This window comes from Acanthaster planci, linkage group LG12 (assembly GCF_054643075.1).
Source record: "Acanthaster planci isolate LZ-2023a linkage group LG12, COTS_SCS, whole genome shotgun sequence".
In the NCBI taxonomy this organism is placed as follows: domain Eukaryota; kingdom Metazoa; phylum Echinodermata; class Asteroidea; order Valvatida; family Acanthasteridae; genus Acanthaster; species Acanthaster planci.
This window is the reverse complement of record NC_141788.1, coordinates 1,328,417-1,348,130: the sequence shown is the minus strand read 5'-3', so window position 1 is coordinate 1,348,130 and position 19,714 is coordinate 1,328,417. Positions and strand designations below refer to the sequence as shown.

Sequence of the window (19,714 nt, the reverse complement as noted above, 5' to 3'; positions counted from 1 at the left end):
GTTTCATTACTTCTACTATTTTCTTTCCATTTAAGCGAAGAAGTCTTTTCCATGCTTCAAGAAATTTGAATTGCATGACAAATTACATTTGGTACCACTTTTATTAAGTTTGCCAAACTGAACACGCACACATGCCAAACAAGTTTACAAACTCTACATTTTTTGGTTCCAAAAATAAATTAGGCGCACACATGCGTACGGGACACAAGCAGGCTCTAACAAAAAAGAAAGCTACGAAATAAACATCTTGACAATCATGAATACTGAATCGGCCTTTATCTATCCAGAGATATTTGAAACAGATTATGCTGAAACTTTTCTTTAGAAGTAAAGATTTCTAGTGATTTCTGCACTTGTAATTCAAAGGAAAGTGCTAAATTGCAAACCATGTGAGTTTGTTTAAAACAATGGCATGGCCGGGGTGGGGAGGGCAAACTCCTGGGGGTACTTTGTCCCCAACCCCTCCCCCTCAAAAAGAACCCGGCAATGTAGCTATGGGGGGCAATTTCCACCACTGTTGGAACTCATGCCCTCCTTTCGCCCCTTCTAAGACGAGCCGGGCTACACCCTGGTTTAAAAACCCCGGCCTTTGAACTGAAACTTTCACCATGTAAATAGGAAAAAAGTTGGCAATCCGCTCAAGTTGCTGAACTTGCCTTAATGTGCTGAAATTTAACAGGAGAGCTGTATTACAAATGATGGGTTCGTATCAAGTCAAACAGGTGAATGCCTTGTAATGTTCTGAATAAAATTTAGTTTTGTCCAAAATACTTGTTCGCAAAAACAGTTCCAAAACACAAAACTGATTGTTTATTCAACTGGAGAGTCCAGTTTTTATACAGATTACCCTCAACATGATCCCACAAGAGACAAACTGTCCATCACACAGCAGCGGTCTGAAGAGAACGTGTCAAGAAAGCCTGCTCTGCCAAACGATTTCTCCTTAAGGCCAACTGTACAAACACGAGTACTCAGTCATCAAAATCCTCGATGATGATTTCGGCAGCCTCTGTCTTGGTTTTGGTCATCAGGGGGTCTGCGTGTTCAGGGTTGATGTGAGGTCTTCTCTGGGGTAACAGTTTGTCTCCTTGGGAACTGATGATGTCATCATCCTCATCTTCATTCACCGCGTCCTTCTCGTCAAGCCTCTCAGGTCGTCGTCTGAGAAAAAAAGAGGGAGAAGCAAAAATGGCTTAGCGTCGCAAAAATCTGAGCATGACAGAAACCTCTTGCCAGAGATATTTTTGTTACACCTCAACTGAGCAATCAGCGTGTTGTCTTCAATTTTTGTTCCACAAGGGAACCAGAGATGGCATGCTCTTAGACAGCAGTGGCAGTCCTTTGGTTTAAACTCACAGCGTGCACACACAAGTTTATGCGCATTTGGTGCGGGACACACACAGAACTCCAATATCTGTTGAAAAGTTACAGTCTTCACGAGCGTGCCGAACTCCCAATTGAAATGATTCAAAACAACATGTCTCTTGTTTGCGGCTGAGGGGTGCATCAAGTCAAGGGGGACAGCCGAGTTTATCCCAACAAAGATGATGAAATCTTTCACAACACGAATTCAGGGCAAATACAAACACATTTTTTTAACAGCAAAATCAAGCTGAACAATTTCAGCACATACCTCCTCGTGAACCGGTTCCCTGTAAATCTGGTAATTTCCTGGAGGAAATTAATCTGACCTGTGTGAGATGAATGTCACGAATAAGTCTTCAAATTAAAAAAAAAACAGTGAAAAAAAGAAGCTTTTGAACTGCGTTTGATGACCAAAAGAAAGAAGGTCACACAAATAAATAATACAATAAAAAGGTTGTCCCTACATCTTTGAGTTTTTCCAAATACACTCTGGAAAGAATGAACAAATCAAATGATCTAGTAGGTCATATAAAATGGACAATCAAATTGCCCTGCATAGCTATTTTAAGTCAACTGTGCTTACGTGTGGCACAGCCAATGAGTCCAAAATATCTTTGTAATAGCACAGCAGTGAAATTGTGTATGCCTAAATTGTACTTAGTATTTTTTCAAATTAAATTCACAATTTCTCAGCAAACATGACCTGCTTCATTAAACTGAGGGATAAGATGTCAAGGCTGTGCAGAAGAAATTACATACTCGTGGTATTTATGAGTAATTGATAACCCTGCAGATCAATATTTGAATTTCATTTCTGTAAATGCAGAATGAATTATTATTTTGTACAACTTATCGCCAGAGGGATGGAACACTTGAAACATTTCCAGTGAATTATGGAACTTGGAAACTCAGGACTATGGGTCTGAGAAAATACATTCCCTTCCGATTCTGTAACCTCTTCAAAACCTTTATTCCTCGTTTTGACAGAGTCAGTCACAAACACCAATCTCTCTTTCTCATCCCTTATGACAGGGACATCCTTAGAAGTTCCCTTCATCAATCATGCATGCCATCAGTATTTATATTCACCGTACTGTGGCTTGGGTACAAGAAAAGTCTGGTTACGGCACCTCCACTGTTGTGTTTTCAAGCTGGACAAGAATATTTGCGTTGATTTTGATTGCTCAGAACAGGTGGATGTGGCGACATGGGGTTAAGGGAGCAGGGAGGAGCAAGCACTGTCCCGCCCCCAAGCAAAATCCCAGCTTTGTACACGTGTTGCTGCAACATACCAGGATTTTCGAGCGGGACGCTGATGAGAGCAAGGTAGGGCAACAGTTGAGTCTGCAGCTCCACTGGAGTCCAGCAATGACCAACAAACAAACCCTTGGCACCTGCGCAACTCTCATTATACTGGTTAGCATAAGAGAGAGAGAGACGGTGTATCACTCATAAATGAAAGCTCTGTGAGACTGGTGGATGCTCCATTCCTGGTTGGAGTTGACTGCAAACTTAAAGGGAAAGACATCGCTTGATCTGGCCCAAACTGCAACACTTGATTGTAAGTATGCAGCTAGCAAGGTGGCTTGTGTTCAACCAACATCGTACTGTTGTACGTTCTGATGTGACAAAGTGTCGTTACGGATAAGTGCATTCATTCTCTGTATTTATTCTAACAGGAATGACTGTGCATTATCTGTAATAGAATGCTTACTCTGTAGGCATTGTGGCTTTTGCTAACTTGCTGGGCTATTTTGGAGGAGGTAGTTACCAATATTTGACTCCTCAGTCTGTTCCAATGTAAAGAGTATCCATTCTGTGCAAAAGTGCTCCCTCATTGGTCACAAACAGGCAGGCTGGGCCAACACTCCAATACTGCCTGCACCATGCGTCTGGTGCCTACATAAAAGTCTAGCAGATTTGTACAAGCAAACAGGTACACATAGTTTGTCACTTAAGGGAGATCTTTGCCTGGTAACCGGCCTCCTATCATTTGCATGCAGAGAACTCCTACCTTTCTGTTGATTTCAAACCACTGGGGTTTGTGGAGTGGTTTCCAGCCTCCACCACCTGCACTATTACAGCGACTCCGGGCCGTGTTGCAATGAATGACACCTCTGGAGGTCAGGGAGGCGCCGTATGTTGTCATCGACGATCTTGACTGTCATGGACAAACAACAAAGTCTTGTTTCACGGTGAATTTTACAATTCTTCACCATCACTTGAATCTCTTTTTTTTTTCCTCAACAATGAGCAGAAACAACGGCAAAGTATTCCGCAGCAGAGCAGACACGACAAAACAGCTCCTTAGTTTTAACATCAATGCAAAATGCCTTTACCCTCCATTCACAAGTGAGGAGATCAGAATCGCTAAAGTAACGACTCGCTTCCACAACGTCTTCCAGCTGCTCATAGAAGTCCAAGTAGTTTTGATGCAAGTATAGATTGAAGTTTTCGCTGCTCATGTGAGTATGCTCCAAAACATCCTACAGAGGAGAAAAGGACGTCATATAGGCTGTTAACTTCTCACAGAGGTTTTTCATACGTCACATGACATTCGCAGTCTTTTTCTCAATGGCCAAAATTTCCTTGCTGAGATTTTTATGTACTCGAAGCAACTCCCTCAATCCGGACCTCAATCATGCTGTTCCAAACACCATCCCAAGTAAAAACTTCATCCAATATACGGTGATGGCCTTGTTCTAATGGCTAAATGAAAACCCCAGTATTGCTGGATCATTCCAAGCACTCTGCCACACAGTAACTAACCTCTGGATGGATTTTCAGTCTATCACGATCATGGTGAGCCAAGTGTGCTGGCAAAGTAGGGTCTTCTGGCATCTTTGGTTCTCCTAACACAAGGAAAATCTTATTTGAAAATCTGTTACACTGTACGTCATTAGCATAACAGGACTGAATTCTAATCCACAATGTCTTGCATTAACAAACAGACATTTCAACAATTTGAAACTTTTTAGGCTGGTCCACCTCGTCAATTCTCATGCAACAACAGCATTTGATTGAATTTTGTTTGCATAATCATTTAAGAAGTGTGAAATTTAACGAGTTCCAGCAAAGTACAAACTATTCAGTTCACACCTAGTTTTTCACGTATTATAAAGTTTGCCCAATCCCTTTTTGCCAATCTAATTTCTTACGTTTGCAATACAGGATCTTTCCCAGGGCTTTGAACAGGAACATGGAGGTATCCCTGCCACCGATTGCAGCCAGAGCCGTGTCTTCAGAGCTTGTTTTCTCCCCGGTCTGTCGGCCTGTCTTGCCCCCCGTCTGCTTACTACTCGGCTTGGTCTTGGAAGATTTGGATGAGTTTCTGACCAGGGCTCTGTCAAGGTCATGTGTGTCTGCAGAAAGAAGATACGATTAGGACAGCCTGATTAGGGATCAGAAATCACTACAAATCTGTAGCACACTGCTGGCTGAATCCCATTATATTTTTGTGATCAATTCTTCCGGAATTGTATTTTGAATTTTACCACCAGAACTTGGAATTTGTTCCTCATAGCAAAGCCCTTGAGGCTTGTTTCCAATTCCTCTGATTCAAAACTGTTCCCCTGTATAATGTTCATTGTTAGGGGATATCAAGGTTGTAACACTGACCAAGACCAGAGAATACTGTCGAGCTGTTGGCTAATTGATTCCAAAGCCTGTTCTTTTTGTCTAGCAAATACTTTATGATACTGAAGATATAAAATGGTTCACTCCAAAATGTTCACTCTCTTTAATCAATCTCATGGCAAAAGCTCTTCATTCTCTGATGCCTATCCCCTCTTTCTACACATCCACTGAGCTCACAAGATACCCATGTAAGATACATGGTTTGAAGGTGTAAAAACGTAATCCTGGATATCACAAGTAGGGGACTGAAACGTTTTGATTTTGATAAGTCCCAAAGATTTTTATTAGCCTACCTTTAAGACACGCAAACTGCAATGAGTTGATTGCACTTCGTATGTCGCCAGCACTGGCAATGGCTAATGCTTCAATTGTGGCTTTGCTCGGTACTGCAAACCTTCGTTTACCCTAAAAATGAATAACATCAAATTCAAATGGACTCACCACAGTATCTTGGTGCTGGATGGTGATAACAGTCTCAAAAATCTCAGGTTTTGTCGCTAAATCTTTAACTGTTGTCTGTACGTTCTATTCTGAACTTCCATTTCAAGTTTTGGCAACAGATGCTGAAGAGACAACTTTTGAGAATGCATTTTCACAGCATGGCCATCAATTTAACATGTAGGAATAAAAGAATACAAAATGCGGCCTAATTCCGAGGGTCAGGTGAGGGAAAATACCTAGTAAGTACTGTGGTTTGACAAAAAGAACACAACCAATTTTCAACTGAATGTGAACAAAGCTGTGGCTCCTTGTTATGCACAGTAATCATCCGAATTCAGGGCATGTGACAAAAATATGCCACTCGGTTACCTAACCTGCTGGTTCCACTTTGGATATTTACCTCTAAATATTTGGCACTAGAGATTTTTCTTGTCTCTCGCCAACAGAGCATATGCCGAATGGAAAAGATGTTTTCAGTTGATTACCTGACTGGATTCTGTTGTTGCTATTCTGGTCATCACCTTTACCATGTTTGTCAAGGCCACTGGGTTGAAACTGAGCAGAGATGACGATAAACAGGGAAAGTAGCCAATCAGGCTTGGATGTCAATCCAGTGAGGCACCGAACCCAAATAATCAAATGTTGAGCACAACTTTACATAAAAAGGCACTGTCGAAGGTCATATACTGACAACTCAACAAATGAAATCCTAATTGGCACTCAAAGCCAGTCAAGTTTTTGAAAGATTTTTTCGGTTAAAAGCAGTACATAAAATTACACCAATGGGTTTTTAGTCTTCGACAGCCATGACTGAACAATGCCATAATCAGATACTGCTTTGTGCTCTCAAGTCAGACAAAAAAAATTGGTAAAAGTGGACACTGTGTTGCACCCCCACGGCCACGGGACTAGCCGCTACAAGGTGTACATTAATAGTTGATGAAAACTGTAAAACAAGGACAAGGAGACACTGATTTGGCTTGGTGTAGTGGTCAATGTTCTGCACTCACTGGAGTCTTGGGTTAGAATACATCACACAAATCGCCGATAATTACAACAAAAATCAGGAACTCAGTCCGAAAACTATTTGGCTAACAGAATAATTAAATAGGCAATCTGCTATATATACACGAGGCTTGTTCTACAGACTAACATGTCCATCTATGACTTCTAAGTGCCTTTTACTCAAAGTTAAATACTTAAAACGCATGACTGAAACGTCGATGCTGGTATCGATAAAAATATCGATTCTGGCTCACTTCGCCATAGACATAATCGATTCCATCACTAAATCGATACTGGGCCTATCCTTATCTTCAGTCCAAGGATGACTCACTACTTAGTTATGCATGAGTGCTTTCCTATGCTGTGCTCTAACTCTATGGCACATGCCACATGTACTCAAGGAATATATCAGTGCAAACTGGCCCTTATAAGCAATTGTACAAAACTAGCCAAAAAGGGGGTTAAGTCCCCAAAGAAATACCTGTTTCAACAAAAGGAACATATGGGCCTGGGAAAAGTAGTTACTCTTTACAATTACAAAGTAAAAGTTGAGAATGCCGTTCTCCATAAATGCCTGGGAGCAATATCTATAAGTCAAACAGTACTGCCGAAACTTGTTCTCAAAAATCTAGCATTCTCAGTTCAATACACGTGTCTTCGTACAAGATAAATCACGCAGTATTTCCAACTGGCAAAATTCAGTCAGGTCTCGGGGAAGAAAGTTAATTGACCCCATGTTCTGCAACACTACGACCATGTGCTTTCTTAAAGACAAAGGACTTAAAACTTACCAGGCTCTAACATCAGTTTTAAATAGCTTTACATTATACATGTAGTTAAAAGTAACACATGTTCCCTGTCAGCACTTCCATGATCTGTCGTTAGGGTAAATAGGTAGAATGTAAGAAATGCAACATACCTGTAAAACAAGGACAAGGAGACACTGATTTGGCTTGGTGTAGTGGTCAATGTTCTGCACTCACTGGAGTCTTGGGTTAGAATGACCCTAGAACAAAGGCCACCACACAACCCTCCAGTGTCTCCCAGGAAGTGACATCATTTCCTGCCACATGTGCCCAACAACTGTTTCATGAGAGAGTGTGGCACTGCACCTGAAACAGCAGTGCACACCACTGACTGCAATAAACATAAAATGCAAATGTGGTTCCAAGAAGGATGAGGGAGGTGGTGTTTTTAAAAAAATAAAGGGGGGGGGGTTCCCAACCCCACAACACTCTCCCTGGGCAAAATAAATGTTGTCCTCAACATTTGGCTTAAAATGGAAAATGTCTGAGTCCAAGAGTCATTATTCTGCATGGTCCATGGGAAGGCACGGATGTTCCACGCGGTGTCGGGTAAGAATCTGGTCACCATGATTGCATCGGTGTGTGAGCGACCTGCCAGGGCATCATTATTGGTGCAGTCCACTGCATCGGAGCTGGTGGCCACAGCGGTGTTGGCTGGATGGGTAATGATGTGAGCATGGGCTGCTGGTACATGTACTGAGTGGAGAGGTATGGGCTCACATGGCTCCTTCCAGTGCTGACTGAGTTGATGCCTGGCTGCGCTTGTGACTCGGGCTCACCTAGCTGTTGGTAAGTCAAGCGCTGTGGGGGCTGCCGTTGTCTGGTTGGGTAGTTCCGGTAGTCCTCTGAGGGTGCTTGATTGTCGGCTGGATCAGGGGCATCAGCAGGAGTAGGGGCGTCAACGGGACAAGGGGCGTTGACTGGGCCAGAGGCGTCGACTGGGCCAGGGGCGTCGGTTGGAGCTGGGACATCAGCTGCAACCGGGGCGTCGGCTGGAACTGGGACATCAGCCGGAACAGACGTACCAATCGAACCAGGGGCACTAGGCTGCTTGTCTACAGTGCCTGCTCCACTCTGGTTTGTGGACGGAATGAATTCCTCGGCTTCATGGTTCAGCTGCACGGTTGGCCGTTTGCTCCTTGGGGCGGGGACTGGTGGTGTTCTGTCTATTGGCCGCAGTTGATTTGGATGGACCAAAACTGGGTACTCGTCATCAGAGCTACTGGATAGGTCCTCTTCTGGTCCAGTGTCTTGAGGAGTTTGTCTTCGCGTGCGGGGAGCTGGTCGGGGCGGATGTTCTGTTGGTGCCCTCATTCCATCGCCATTGATATGGTTGCATGGCAACAACAGGTTCCGGTGGAGTGTTCTCTTCCTCCCATTTCTGTTTTCAGGGACCAGTTCATACACTGGGGAGTTTTCACCTAACCGCTTGACCACGATATGGACAGCTGTTTCCCAGTGGGCTCGAAGCTTGCCTGGTCCACCCGTTTCATTGAGGTTTCTCACCAAAACTCTGTCGCCAGGTTGGAGGACACTGCTGTGTACCCTTGTGTCATATTGGCGTTTACCACGGGCACTGCATTTCTCCGCATTCTGTCGTGCCAACTCATAGGCCTCTTGCATCTGTCTCCTCCAACGCTGACTGTATTCCTGGTGGTCCCTCGGATGGGCGGTTGGTTGCTGCAGCCCAAAGGCTAGGTCGATAGGCAGGCGAGGGTGGCGGCCATACAGGAGAAAAAAAGGCGAAAATCCCACTGCATCAGAACGAGTGCAATTATATGCATGGACCATTTTATTAACCGATTCTTTCCAGCGGGACTTGTCCTTTTCTGGCAGGGTGCGCAGCATTCCCAGAAGGGTCCGGTTAAATCTCTCCACCTGGCCGTTACCCTGAGGATGGTAGGGAGTTGTCCTGGAAGGAGTGATGCCACTTAGCCTCTGGAGCCTCTGGAAAAGTTGGTTCTCAAACTCCCTTCCCTGGTCATGATGGAGCTTGTGAGGAAAACCGAACCTCAAGACAAAATCATTAAAAATTTTGTCTGCAGCAGTCTTGCCGGATTTGTTAGTTGTTGGGTAAGCTTGCGCGAATCTGGTGAAATGGTCCATCACTACAAGGATGTATTCGTACCCACCAACACTCTTCTCAAGGTGCACAAAATCGATTGAGACCAGCTCAAATGGTGCTGTCGTCACAATACTCTGTAGTGGCGTTCTCGTCTGGCGATTTGGCTTCCGCTGCTGCAGACATTTGCAGACGTTGGTGACAAAGTGTTCAATATCTCTTTGCATGTGGGGCCAATAGAAGCGGTCTCGTGTCAAGTGAATGACTCGTTCAGCCCCCAGGTGGCCCATCTCTTCATGTAGCTCTCGATAAACCAAGCGATGGTATTTAGAAGGGAGAACAATCTGGGACCTTTCACCTGATCTGCGACGTAGAACTCCATCTTCATCAACACTCAGTTTGCGCCAGTCACGAAGAAGTATAGTGGTGTCTGCATGCTCACCTGCCCGATCGTGTCTGTCTGGTAGTTGTCCACGGCTGACATGATGCAGAATCGGGCCGACGATACTATCGGCTAGCTGGGCCTCTTTTAACTCTTGTTTGCTGATTTTCTGGATAGACTTTATCTTGTCATCAGGGCAGGAGGTGGTAGTTGTGATAGCTGTTATCCATGGGCAAAAGATGGACTTTCTCGCTCTGATTGCCTGGGCCGCTGCACTCATGTGGTCCATGGTGACCTCGTTTGTACACTGCCCCATGTACTCATCAATCTCCAGAGGAGTACGAGACAGTACATCAGCGTCAGCGTTGTTTCGTCCTGGGCGGTATCTGATGTTGAAGTTGAAGTCTGCAAGCTCTGCTACCCACCGGTGCCCTGTTGCATTGAGCTTGGCTGAAGTGAGGATATAGGTGAGCGGATTGTTGTCGGTATACACTGTAAAACTAGGTGCGTAGTACAGGTAGTCCCGGAACTTCTCAGTGATCGCCCACTTCAAGGCCAGGAACTCAAGCTTACCGGAGTGAAGATGGTAGTTCTTTTCGGCAGGGCTGAGAGTGCGCGATCCGTAACCAATAACCCGCTTCTTGCCATCTTGCTCCTGGTAAAGTACTGCTCCCAGCCCATCTCGAGAGGCATCGGTGTGCAGGATAAATGGCTTGTTATGGTCCGGGAAGCCCATTACTGGAGGACATGTCAGGCACCTCAGTAGACGGTCTAGAATTGACTGATGCTTGTCTAGCCAGGCGATCGGCTGTCGTGACGAGATTTGTGCTGCTCCATTCTTCTTTGGTGTCCCCCTCAGTGGTTTCCTCCGTTTCTCACCATTCTTGGTGGATGGGCTGACTGATTCTGGTTTCTGTAGCAACTCGTACAGTGGCTTGGCGATGCTGGAAAAATTCTGGATGTATTGCCGGTAGTACCCGAGCAGACCCAGCATCTTCCTCAACTCACCGACTGTACTTGGCTTCTTCTCTCGAAGTGACTCTACAGCTGCCACATCAGCCGGGTCCATCTTATACCCTTCACTTGAAACAATCCGTCCGAGGTAGCGCACTTCTTTCTGGAAAAGGGTGCACTTGTTTGGTCTCAATTTGACACCTTTCCCTTTAAGGCGCTGCAATACTTGACGAAGATGCTCCAGGTGGTTCTCAAAGGTATCACTGTAGACCAAGATGTCATCCAGGTAGACCACAGCAATTTCACCAACCAGTCCATCTAGGCAGGACTCCATACACCGCTGGAATACAGCAGGGGCATTTGTAAGACCAAATGGAACACGGAACCACTCATACAAACCCCAGGGAGTGATGAATGCTGTAGCCGCACGACTCTCTTCCGCCATGAAGCCTTGATGATAGGCTTTGCCTTGATCTAGCGTTGAGAACCAGGAATTCCCACCGAGGCTATCGAGAACATCTTGGATACGTGGGATGGGCTGTCTGTCTGGTATTGTCTTACGGTTCAGCTCTCTGTAGTCAATACACAGACGAAGAGACCCATCCTTCTTTCTGACACAAACGACAGGGGAGGAGTATGGAGACTCAGACTTTGAAATCCACCCTCGTGCCAATAAGTCTTGTAAGTAAGACTTGACTTCTCGGTAGAGGGGTGGTGGCACCGACATATACGACTTCTGGACTGGCTGATCGTCTTGTAGGCGGAGATGCATCTGTAGATCTCTGATGCACCCCAAATCATCTTCGTCTCGGGCAAATGCTCCTGCTTCCTCCCTCAACATCTTCGTTGCTAGGTTACGCTGATGTTCTGTTAGTTGGCTTAGATCAACCGGAGGGACCCATTCATCACAGTCCTTTGTAGCTGTGACTGGCCTCGCCTGCACTTCAGCTAGGTCTGGTTTCAACACACGCTGGCAGGGCAGGATCTCGTTGACATGGGAAAGGGTGCCTAAGAGGGTGCGTCTTCTGAGCACGACATCACGGTTTGCACAGTTGGCTACCAAGATCGAGACTTGGCATGATGGTCCTCTTCCTAGCTTGAATACGGATGGCTGAGGTTGGAGTTCGTCTGGGGATGGAGCGGTAAGATCTGGCTCGAAGAGAACAGTTGTACCTGCTGCTAAATGATCAAGATGCACCCGACATGGCACCTCCGCAATGCTTCTCTTTGGAATCGTGACATTTCTTCCAGCTGTAACGCAGCAGATGTTGCTTGGCAACTCCTCCTTGATGAGTTGGACAAGAGTTCTGAGTTCTCTTTTCGCCATGGATGGAAATGCAGCTCCCACCGCTTTTACTGGATTCGAACCTGCATTGTCCATGTTGACAAACTCCTCAATTACATTATAACCGATGATAGGATCTCCAGTGGTTGCTTGAGTGACTAACATGGGTACTCTAATCTCATGACTACGCTCTGTTACCAATCTGAAAGAGACTTCGAGCCATCCATCAAAGGGGATAGGTGAGCCATTCGCTGCTGTCAGGTGGAGGTCATCTACGCCCAAGAGTTCTGAAAGGGGTTGTATCTGCAAGTCTGGGATATTGGCCGTTCTCCAATCGCTGGGGATGATGGACACCTGTGCACCCGTATCCCACAGTGCTCTAGTCCTCACTCCCTGGATCGAACAGTTCACCAGGCATCGTTTCCCCACGAGTCGGGCCACTTCGGTTTGTTTTGAAGAAGATATATGGCAAACATGGGACTTCTTGGCTGTAGATTTCCTGGTTACTGCTCGTCCCGCTGCAGTAACCCGTTGTCGTTTCCCGCCCCATGATCCCTGGGCTGGCGGCATCCGCGGGCGAAATGCTCACTCGAGCCACATCGATAGCAATGGCTGCAGAAATCACCATTACCCTGCTGCTGGCAATCAGGACAACCCCGGCATCTCATCTGGTTGTTCTGTGACCGTCGGGGGTTAGACTGCAATCTCTGACCAGGTTGCAGTTGCTGGCCCCGAGAGCGATCGGGATGCAAGGAATCCTGCAGAGTTGTCAGTTGTCTCTTCAGGTTGGCTATCTCAGCAATCCCTGCCTTCAATTCTGCTATGTCTGACATCAGCGTACCCTGTTTTGTTTTCCCCTTCTCCACCGTTTCCACTTCACTGCGGTTGCCCTGCTCCACTGCTTTCACTGACGCAGTTTTTGGATGAGCCAACTTCTCCTGTCGTTCAGCCTCGTAACTTGCGGCGACATTGAGTTTCTCGAAGAGAATTTCATCTGTGGTGGTGGGATCTTGCAATAGGGGCCGGATCTCATTCTTGACTGCATCACTTCTCAAGCCTGTTTGGAGTGCATGCAAGAACATGCTCTGTACCAGTGATGAATCATACTTTAAGCCAGATCCATTTTCTTGACTCGCGAAAATCACTTTCTGGCGTAGGTCTAGGGCTCGTACCAAGAAACTCTGTGCCGACTCTTTGTTGTCTTGGGCTAGACGAGAGAGTTGGTGATACAGCTCCGTAGCATCTTTTTCCTGGTAGTGCGACCGTAGTAGTCGACGGAGGCTTGGTAAAGTCAGGTTGCTCCTTCCCTCAAGGTAGCTACGGAGAGCGCATCCTGGGACAACAGCACGGATTACCGCTTCAACGATCTCCCTTTCACTGTGACCTTTGGCTCGGCCACTCTCGATCTGGTGAGCCAAGCTGGAGAAAGTCAGCCGGTCTCGCTGACCTGGCTCCCCAATCTGCCCAGAGATTTTGAACTCCCTGCGGGTGAGAGTCAACAGTCCAGTTTTGGAACCAATGGAATGAAGGGGGGCCTCAGCAACTGCATCAGGTTTCTCCTTCATCAGTGGTTCTTTGGTTTCTTCTTGGGTCACTGCTGCCAAGCCCTGCAGGAACTTCTCCAGCTCTGAATAGACAGCCATCCCTTCATCTTCTTGGTCTTCCAGCTCTTCCCGCAGAAGATAGCGGTGAACTTTTCTGGTGAGGGACTTGACACTGTCCTCCCTCTCTGTCAGATCTTCAAAACCTGGGAGGCCCAAGTGTTGGCATACTCGGAGCAATGAGGCCTGGGACAGTGCACTAACCTGCCGCATCAATTGCTGGCACAGTTCCTGCGGTGACTTTTCCATCTTTGCAGGCGAACAGGAATACACACTTGGGCCAAACTCGCTAGGCTGGTCCTCCAGTTGTTCCCACCGTCCCTCGCTTATGGCTCTTCACCGTGATCTGCTGATGCCGGCCTTTCTCCTCGTCAGGTTGTGAAGTCACAGGTCCTCACTGCCACTACCGCATGTTTCTTTGGGTGTCTATGTCACTGGACAGGTGCATGCCATTGACTCTACACATCAATGCAGAGACAAAACACCTGTCCCTTCGTGGTCGCCAAATGTTGCACCCCCACGGCCACGGGACTAGCCGCTACAAGGTGTACATTAATAGTTGATGAAAACTGTAAAACAAGGACAAGGAGACACTGATTTGGCTTGGTGTAGTGGTCAATGTTCTGCACTCACTGGAGTCTTGGGTTAGAAAACATCACACAAATCGCCGATAATTACAACAAAAATCAGGAACTCAGTCCGAAAACTATTTGGCTAACAGAATAATTAAATAGGCAATCTGCTATATATACACGAGGCTTGTTCTACAGACTAACATGTCCATCTATGATTTCTAAGTGCCTTTTACTCAAAGTTAAATACTTAAAACGCATGACTGAAACGTCGATTCTGGTATCGATAAAAATATCGATTCTGGCTCACTTCGCCATAGACATAATCGATTCCATCACTAAATCGATACTGGGCCTATCCTTATCTTCAGTCCAAGGATGACTCACTACTTAGTTATGCATGAGTGCTTTCCTATGCTGTGCTCTAACTCTATGGCACATGCCACATGTACTCAAGGAATATATCAGTGCAAACTGGCCCTTATAAGCAATTGTACAAAACTAGCCAAAAAGGGGGTTAAGTCCCCAAAGAAATACCTGTTTCAACAAAAGGAACATATGGGCCTGGGAAAAGTAGTTACTCTTTACAATTACAAAGTAAAAGTTGAGAATGCCGTTCTCCATAAATGCCTGGGAGCAATATCTATAAGTCAAACAGTACTGCCGAAACTTGTTCTCAAAAATCTAGCATTCTCAGTTCAATACACGTGTCTTCGTACAAGATAAATCACGCAGTATTTCCAACTGGCAAAATTCAGTCAGGTCTCGGGGAAGAAAGTTAATTGACCCCATGTTCTGCAACACTACGACCATGTGCTTTCTTAAAGACAAAGGACTTAAAACTTACCAGGCTCTAACATCAGTTTTAAATAGCTTTACATTATACATGTAGTTAAAAGTAACACATGTTCCCTGTCAGCACTTCCATGATCTGTCGTTAGGGTAAATAGGTAGAATGTAAGAAATGCAACATACCTGTAAAACAAGGACAAGGAGACACTGATTTGGCTTGGTGTAGTGGTCAATGTTCTGCACTCACTGGAGTCTTGGGTTAGAATGACCCTAGAACAAAGGCCACCACACAACCCTCCAGTGTCTCCCAGGAAGTGACATCATTTCCTGCCACATGTGCCCAACAACTGTTTCATGAGAGAGTGTGGCACTGCACCTGAAACAGCAGTGCACACCACTGACTGCAATAAACATAAAATGCAAATGTGGTTCCAAGAAGGATGAGGGAGGTGGTGTTTTTAAAAAAATAAAGGGGGGGGGGTTCCCAACCCCACAACAACTGGTCTTCTCTTTTTATTCCACGATTCAGTTAAATGTTTTACCAATTTGGACCTAGACTGATTTTCCCAACTTATCCGTAATTCCCACCTTATATTGTCCACTCCCAGAGAACCCTGTACATCCTTGGGGAACAACTTGAAGGCACTTGATTCACCACCGTAGCTGTCACTGATGATGAAGACCAGTGGTGACCTACCGGTGCTGGTGAATTTCCTCAGGATGTTGTGGAAGGTCTGTGGGTCTCTGTGAAAGGCATTGGGTATGTCCTGGAGAATCGTTGAGAACAACAGAACTTATAACGTCAAAGAGAGATTCTACAATGACATTTGGAAGGATTTGCAATGTTTTAGTAATTCATGTACAGTAAAAAAAATCTTCAGTTAGGTGAAGCTCTACGAGGTGTTTAAACTGATGCAATGTGCCAATTCGGTAATTCGTTCATCCAACGTCGTTTGAGAGCAGAGCATCTGACATCACAGCAGATTGTATGTACATCTGTGAACAGCTGTGTTGATAGGCCTACCTTGCACACACACATATAGATGTTTTCAAATGACCTCTGAGATACTCCATTTTGTGCATGTGCTGTTGGAATACCAGACTGGTTCAAGACAGAAAGCAGCTTGCACATAGAAAGGATTTCTTTGATCTCAACTCCAGAGCTCCAATCCAGCACTCAATAGAATTGTAATATCTCAACGACTGAATTGACAGCAGGAAATAAATTTGAAAGTTGCAGTTATCAGGAATCAGTACCAGAATTCAAATGTGTCTGTTCCTGAGTTACCTCCACGAGGCAGAGTTTCTGCCTTAATGCTTGACCGCCAGACAGCTCCAAGGTGGGATAACGGTTCGCCCGGGTCAGGAAGTCCTGGAACAGAGCCGTCTGTGATTGGCTGATGGGTCCACCAATGATTTTGAAATCTTACCACAAGAAAGAAAAAATGTGCACAGAGGCAGTTGGACTTTGTTTTTCTGAGGTATGTCAAACCCAATACAAAAGCCAGCTGTTATGGGCCTACCAGACCTATCCCCACAGAATTAAACACTTTACTACTGTTTAATTCTGTGTGGTTGGGGAAGGTTTGGGTGAACCTGTATTACCAGAGTACATTTCCCGCATCAAACTTCACTTTTTTCACTAGCCAGTAGGAAAATTAAGTAAGTTTACATGTACTCTTTGTGTCAGTGTTTATAAAGAGGCTCATGAAAATTGTTTCAATAGTTGGGTAATCCACGCTAGACTTTGCAGAGCACCCATACCTTGTCTGTCCTGCACGGCTCTGTCTGGATCATAGGTCATCGTGTTTGGGTTGGACCATTCCTGGACCTCCATCTGTAGTTGTTTGGCCAGAACATGGATGGTTGCCGTCTTACCAGCCCCAGCTGGTCCCGTTAGGAGAAGAATGGGGGCTTTTGTCTAGTGAAGGAAGGAAAAAGAATGACTTCTGACATGATGAAAGGAAATCTACATGAGCAATAGCCTGCTTGTGCTAAAATACGAATTACTTTGAGGAGGCACGAAACTGTTTCATGACATCCAAACTTGGTTTTCGGCATTTTTGCCTCATGACGTCAAGTAAATGTCAATACCTGTCTGCCAGGTCGTTTCTCCTTGACATGTTGTCTCAACCATTCTTCCACCTCTACGATCTTTTTCTTATGGACTGCCAGCTCACTCTGAAGACAGAATGCAAGGAGACCACATTTTAAGCACATCACAACATCCCTGACCATTTTCACAGAGCTACAATATATCGAAATGAGGGTTTGACTAAAAAAAACAGGGAGATATACATACATGTATATACATGTATACCATTAGAACTGAGGCTATGCATGAAAGCCAGTTTTCTGGCAACGGTTTTGTTATGGTGGGATAGCACAAATGGTCTACTTATGTGTATTCCTACGAAACAAAAGCTCTGATCAGAAAAAGCGCGGCCATGCACAGAATTTATATTCACGACTTCCATTGTACCTTAAGGCTTCCGTTTTTGAATACCATACTTACCTGTATCTGTGGAGTGTGTTTGTCCACCCAGGTGTCTGCCTCTGTAGCCTTGCGCTGCTTCTGTCTGTCAGCGGTTCGAACCCTCTCCGAGCCTCCCTCAGGTCTGCTTCTCTTTCGACTCAGGAGTTGGTGCAGCGTGTTCTGGCCATGGCTGACCTTGATCGCAGGTTTTGTCTGCTGGCTGGTGCCGGCTGAGAGATCAAATTCAAAGTCGTCGAAGGACGGTGACACCCATTGCTGCCTCTGTTAAGAACAAGATGTTAAGAGGTCAGACAGATTCAGGCCTAAAATGCCGGGGAAGGCAATAACGCCATGGTCGTTGCTGCATTAGCCAAATTCTGTGAAGTTGTGTAGAAAAAAACGGTTCTCTGTGGCAAGCAGTATACCCACTGTGGGCTGTCTGTGGTGAAAATAGCTCCCTCATTTCAACTTTCATAACCATGGGTATCCTTCGCCATGTCCCAATTTATCTAAAATCATGAACATAATCAAAAAGTTACCTGAGATGATGGAATGGTTTTGCTGCTCATGCTGTTTCAAGCGTTGAAAAAACTGCAAAGTGGGGAGATACACATAGTATGGATCACCAGGGGAAGGAATGGATCACCTTGGGGGGGGGGATTTGGGGAATGGAGAAATAAAGGTTAAAAAGATATTGCAGTTCCTTTGATCATCCAACAGTCAGAAAATACAAACACAATGAGGAGCAAAACCTGAAAAAAATTACTAGAGGTACGCATTGCTGGTATCCCTATGGTGTGTCACAGACTGTCTTTTGTTAGTTAATTTAAATTTAGTTACAATGAATGATTAGAAGGTTTACTCAAGACTATCCCAGTGATACAATATTCTTACCCTCTGAGGAAGTGTTGATACATAACCTCTACAGTAATCACAGTTGACAAAATTCCAAGTACAACTTTAACCAGTTCAGTTGGTGAGGAATTTGTAATTTTTCTCTCCTTTGCTTGGTCAGATGGTGTGTGTTAATTAAGAGCAGAAATCAACTGCAGAAGCCTATCCATGATCATGTCAATCAAAGATGAAAAGCACAAATTCTCTGTAAAATAACAAATTGACAGTCATGATGGTACAACCTAGGATACCAGGGGTAACGTTAGGCCTACATAGTACACTTACATATCCAAGTATCAGGGCCCTTTAGCGTGTTTAAGAGCTTTGTGAGGAAATATTATGCATGCCATATCTCACTCTAAAATGTCCTGTGCCTGGGCACATTCGCCAACAAATGATTTATCGGTGATCACCATGTTTACTTTCTTTTTTTTTAAGTTCTGGACGTCAAAACAATGATCGCTTTCAGAAAGTTCAGGTCTCGAGCTATTGAGCGTTTGTGTGGTAGCAGTAGGCCTCACTGAGTCATCAGCAGGGGTGATCATCATGCATGTGAGTAGATTTGTTGACATGGGTCATACGTTAATTATGGTTGAGAAAAGCCAACATTCAATCAGTTTGACATATAAATACCTCACAATTTTAATGAATTGTAAAACCCTGTAATATGCAGCAGAAATGAAATCGACAGATGCATTCAGACGATTCAATGTGTACTCGGCGATCATTTCAGTGTTTCACTAGAGGCCGCCATGTTCAATTGATGAAGTTTGTAGAACGACGCCCTCTTGAGATAGCACTGTGAGAACGAGCTTTGCGCTAACAAAAAAGGCTGTTTTCCAATACTCAACTTCGTCTCCATCTCAGGCTTCGTTCCTAAAACCAATCCTCGATTGTAAGCCTAAAGCTTGTAACTTAAATTGTATTACTGTATTACTAATTTTTAATTTTCTTGCATCTTATTTGATGTTTTTTGGCACTATTAGACTAATTGCTGGGCTTACAACTTCAAAGTCAGCTAGTTAAAAAACGGTTGAAAGCTGAGACGGTGCCGATGTTGAATATTGGAAAATGGCCAAAGTTTGGGCAGACGCCCCAAAATTAAAACAATGCAAACCTTCCGTCTCTCAACTATCCGCAGGGGAGGGGTAGGATGTTCCAACAACCCCCACCTGTTTCTAATCTTCTGTAATCCTCCATTGTTTCACCCATAAAACAAGTACGAAACAGGGGTCTTGGATTTACCTTTTTGAGTTCATTGATGATTTGATGTATTGTTTTTAAATTTTAAGATTTCAAGATTAAACATTAACCAAGAGTTCAACGTCGTCGTATGGGCTGTTTTACGTTTTACCACCCTTGCGATCAGTGCAAAATGTACTGGCAACAACTTAAGTTCAGTTTTTTCAAAACAGTCTGATTTTTCCTCTGGCGTGCAAATCT

The 19,714-nt window shown here is 44.9% G+C and overlaps 1 protein-coding gene across 6 annotated transcripts; it reads right to left on the bottom strand.

Annotated features, from left to right (window-relative positions):
• Positions 1 to 82: 82 nt before the first annotated feature.
• Positions 83 to 19,036, bottom strand: rad17 (RAD17 checkpoint clamp loader component). Of its 6 annotated transcripts, none has more exons than XM_022241494.2 (17): positions 18,905 to 19,036; positions 18,272 to 18,476; positions 17,917 to 18,023; positions 17,417 to 17,659; positions 16,996 to 17,082; positions 16,666 to 16,822; positions 16,190 to 16,326; positions 15,490 to 15,668; positions 5,928 to 5,997; positions 5,295 to 5,406; positions 4,524 to 4,727; positions 4,135 to 4,217; positions 3,705 to 3,851; positions 3,380 to 3,526; positions 2,658 to 2,778; positions 1,634 to 1,691; positions 83 to 1,161 (listed from the first exon to the last, which is right to left on the bottom strand). In XM_022241494.2, the coding sequence occupies exons 3-17, from the start codon at positions 17,944 to 17,946 to the stop codon at positions 972 to 974; spliced, it is 1,965 nt and encodes a 654-aa protein (XP_022097186.2). In that variant the 5' UTR covers positions 17,947 to 18,023; positions 18,272 to 18,476; positions 18,905 to 19,036; the 3' UTR covers positions 83 to 971. The 6 variants fall into 6 exon arrangements, with proteins under 6 accessions (XP_022097186.2, XP_022097187.2, XP_087000520.1 ...); XM_022241495.2 differs by having other exon boundaries at positions 17,917 to 17,968; XM_087144394.1 differs by having other exon boundaries at positions 18,272 to 18,433.
• Positions 19,037 to 19,714: the final 678 nt, after the last annotated feature.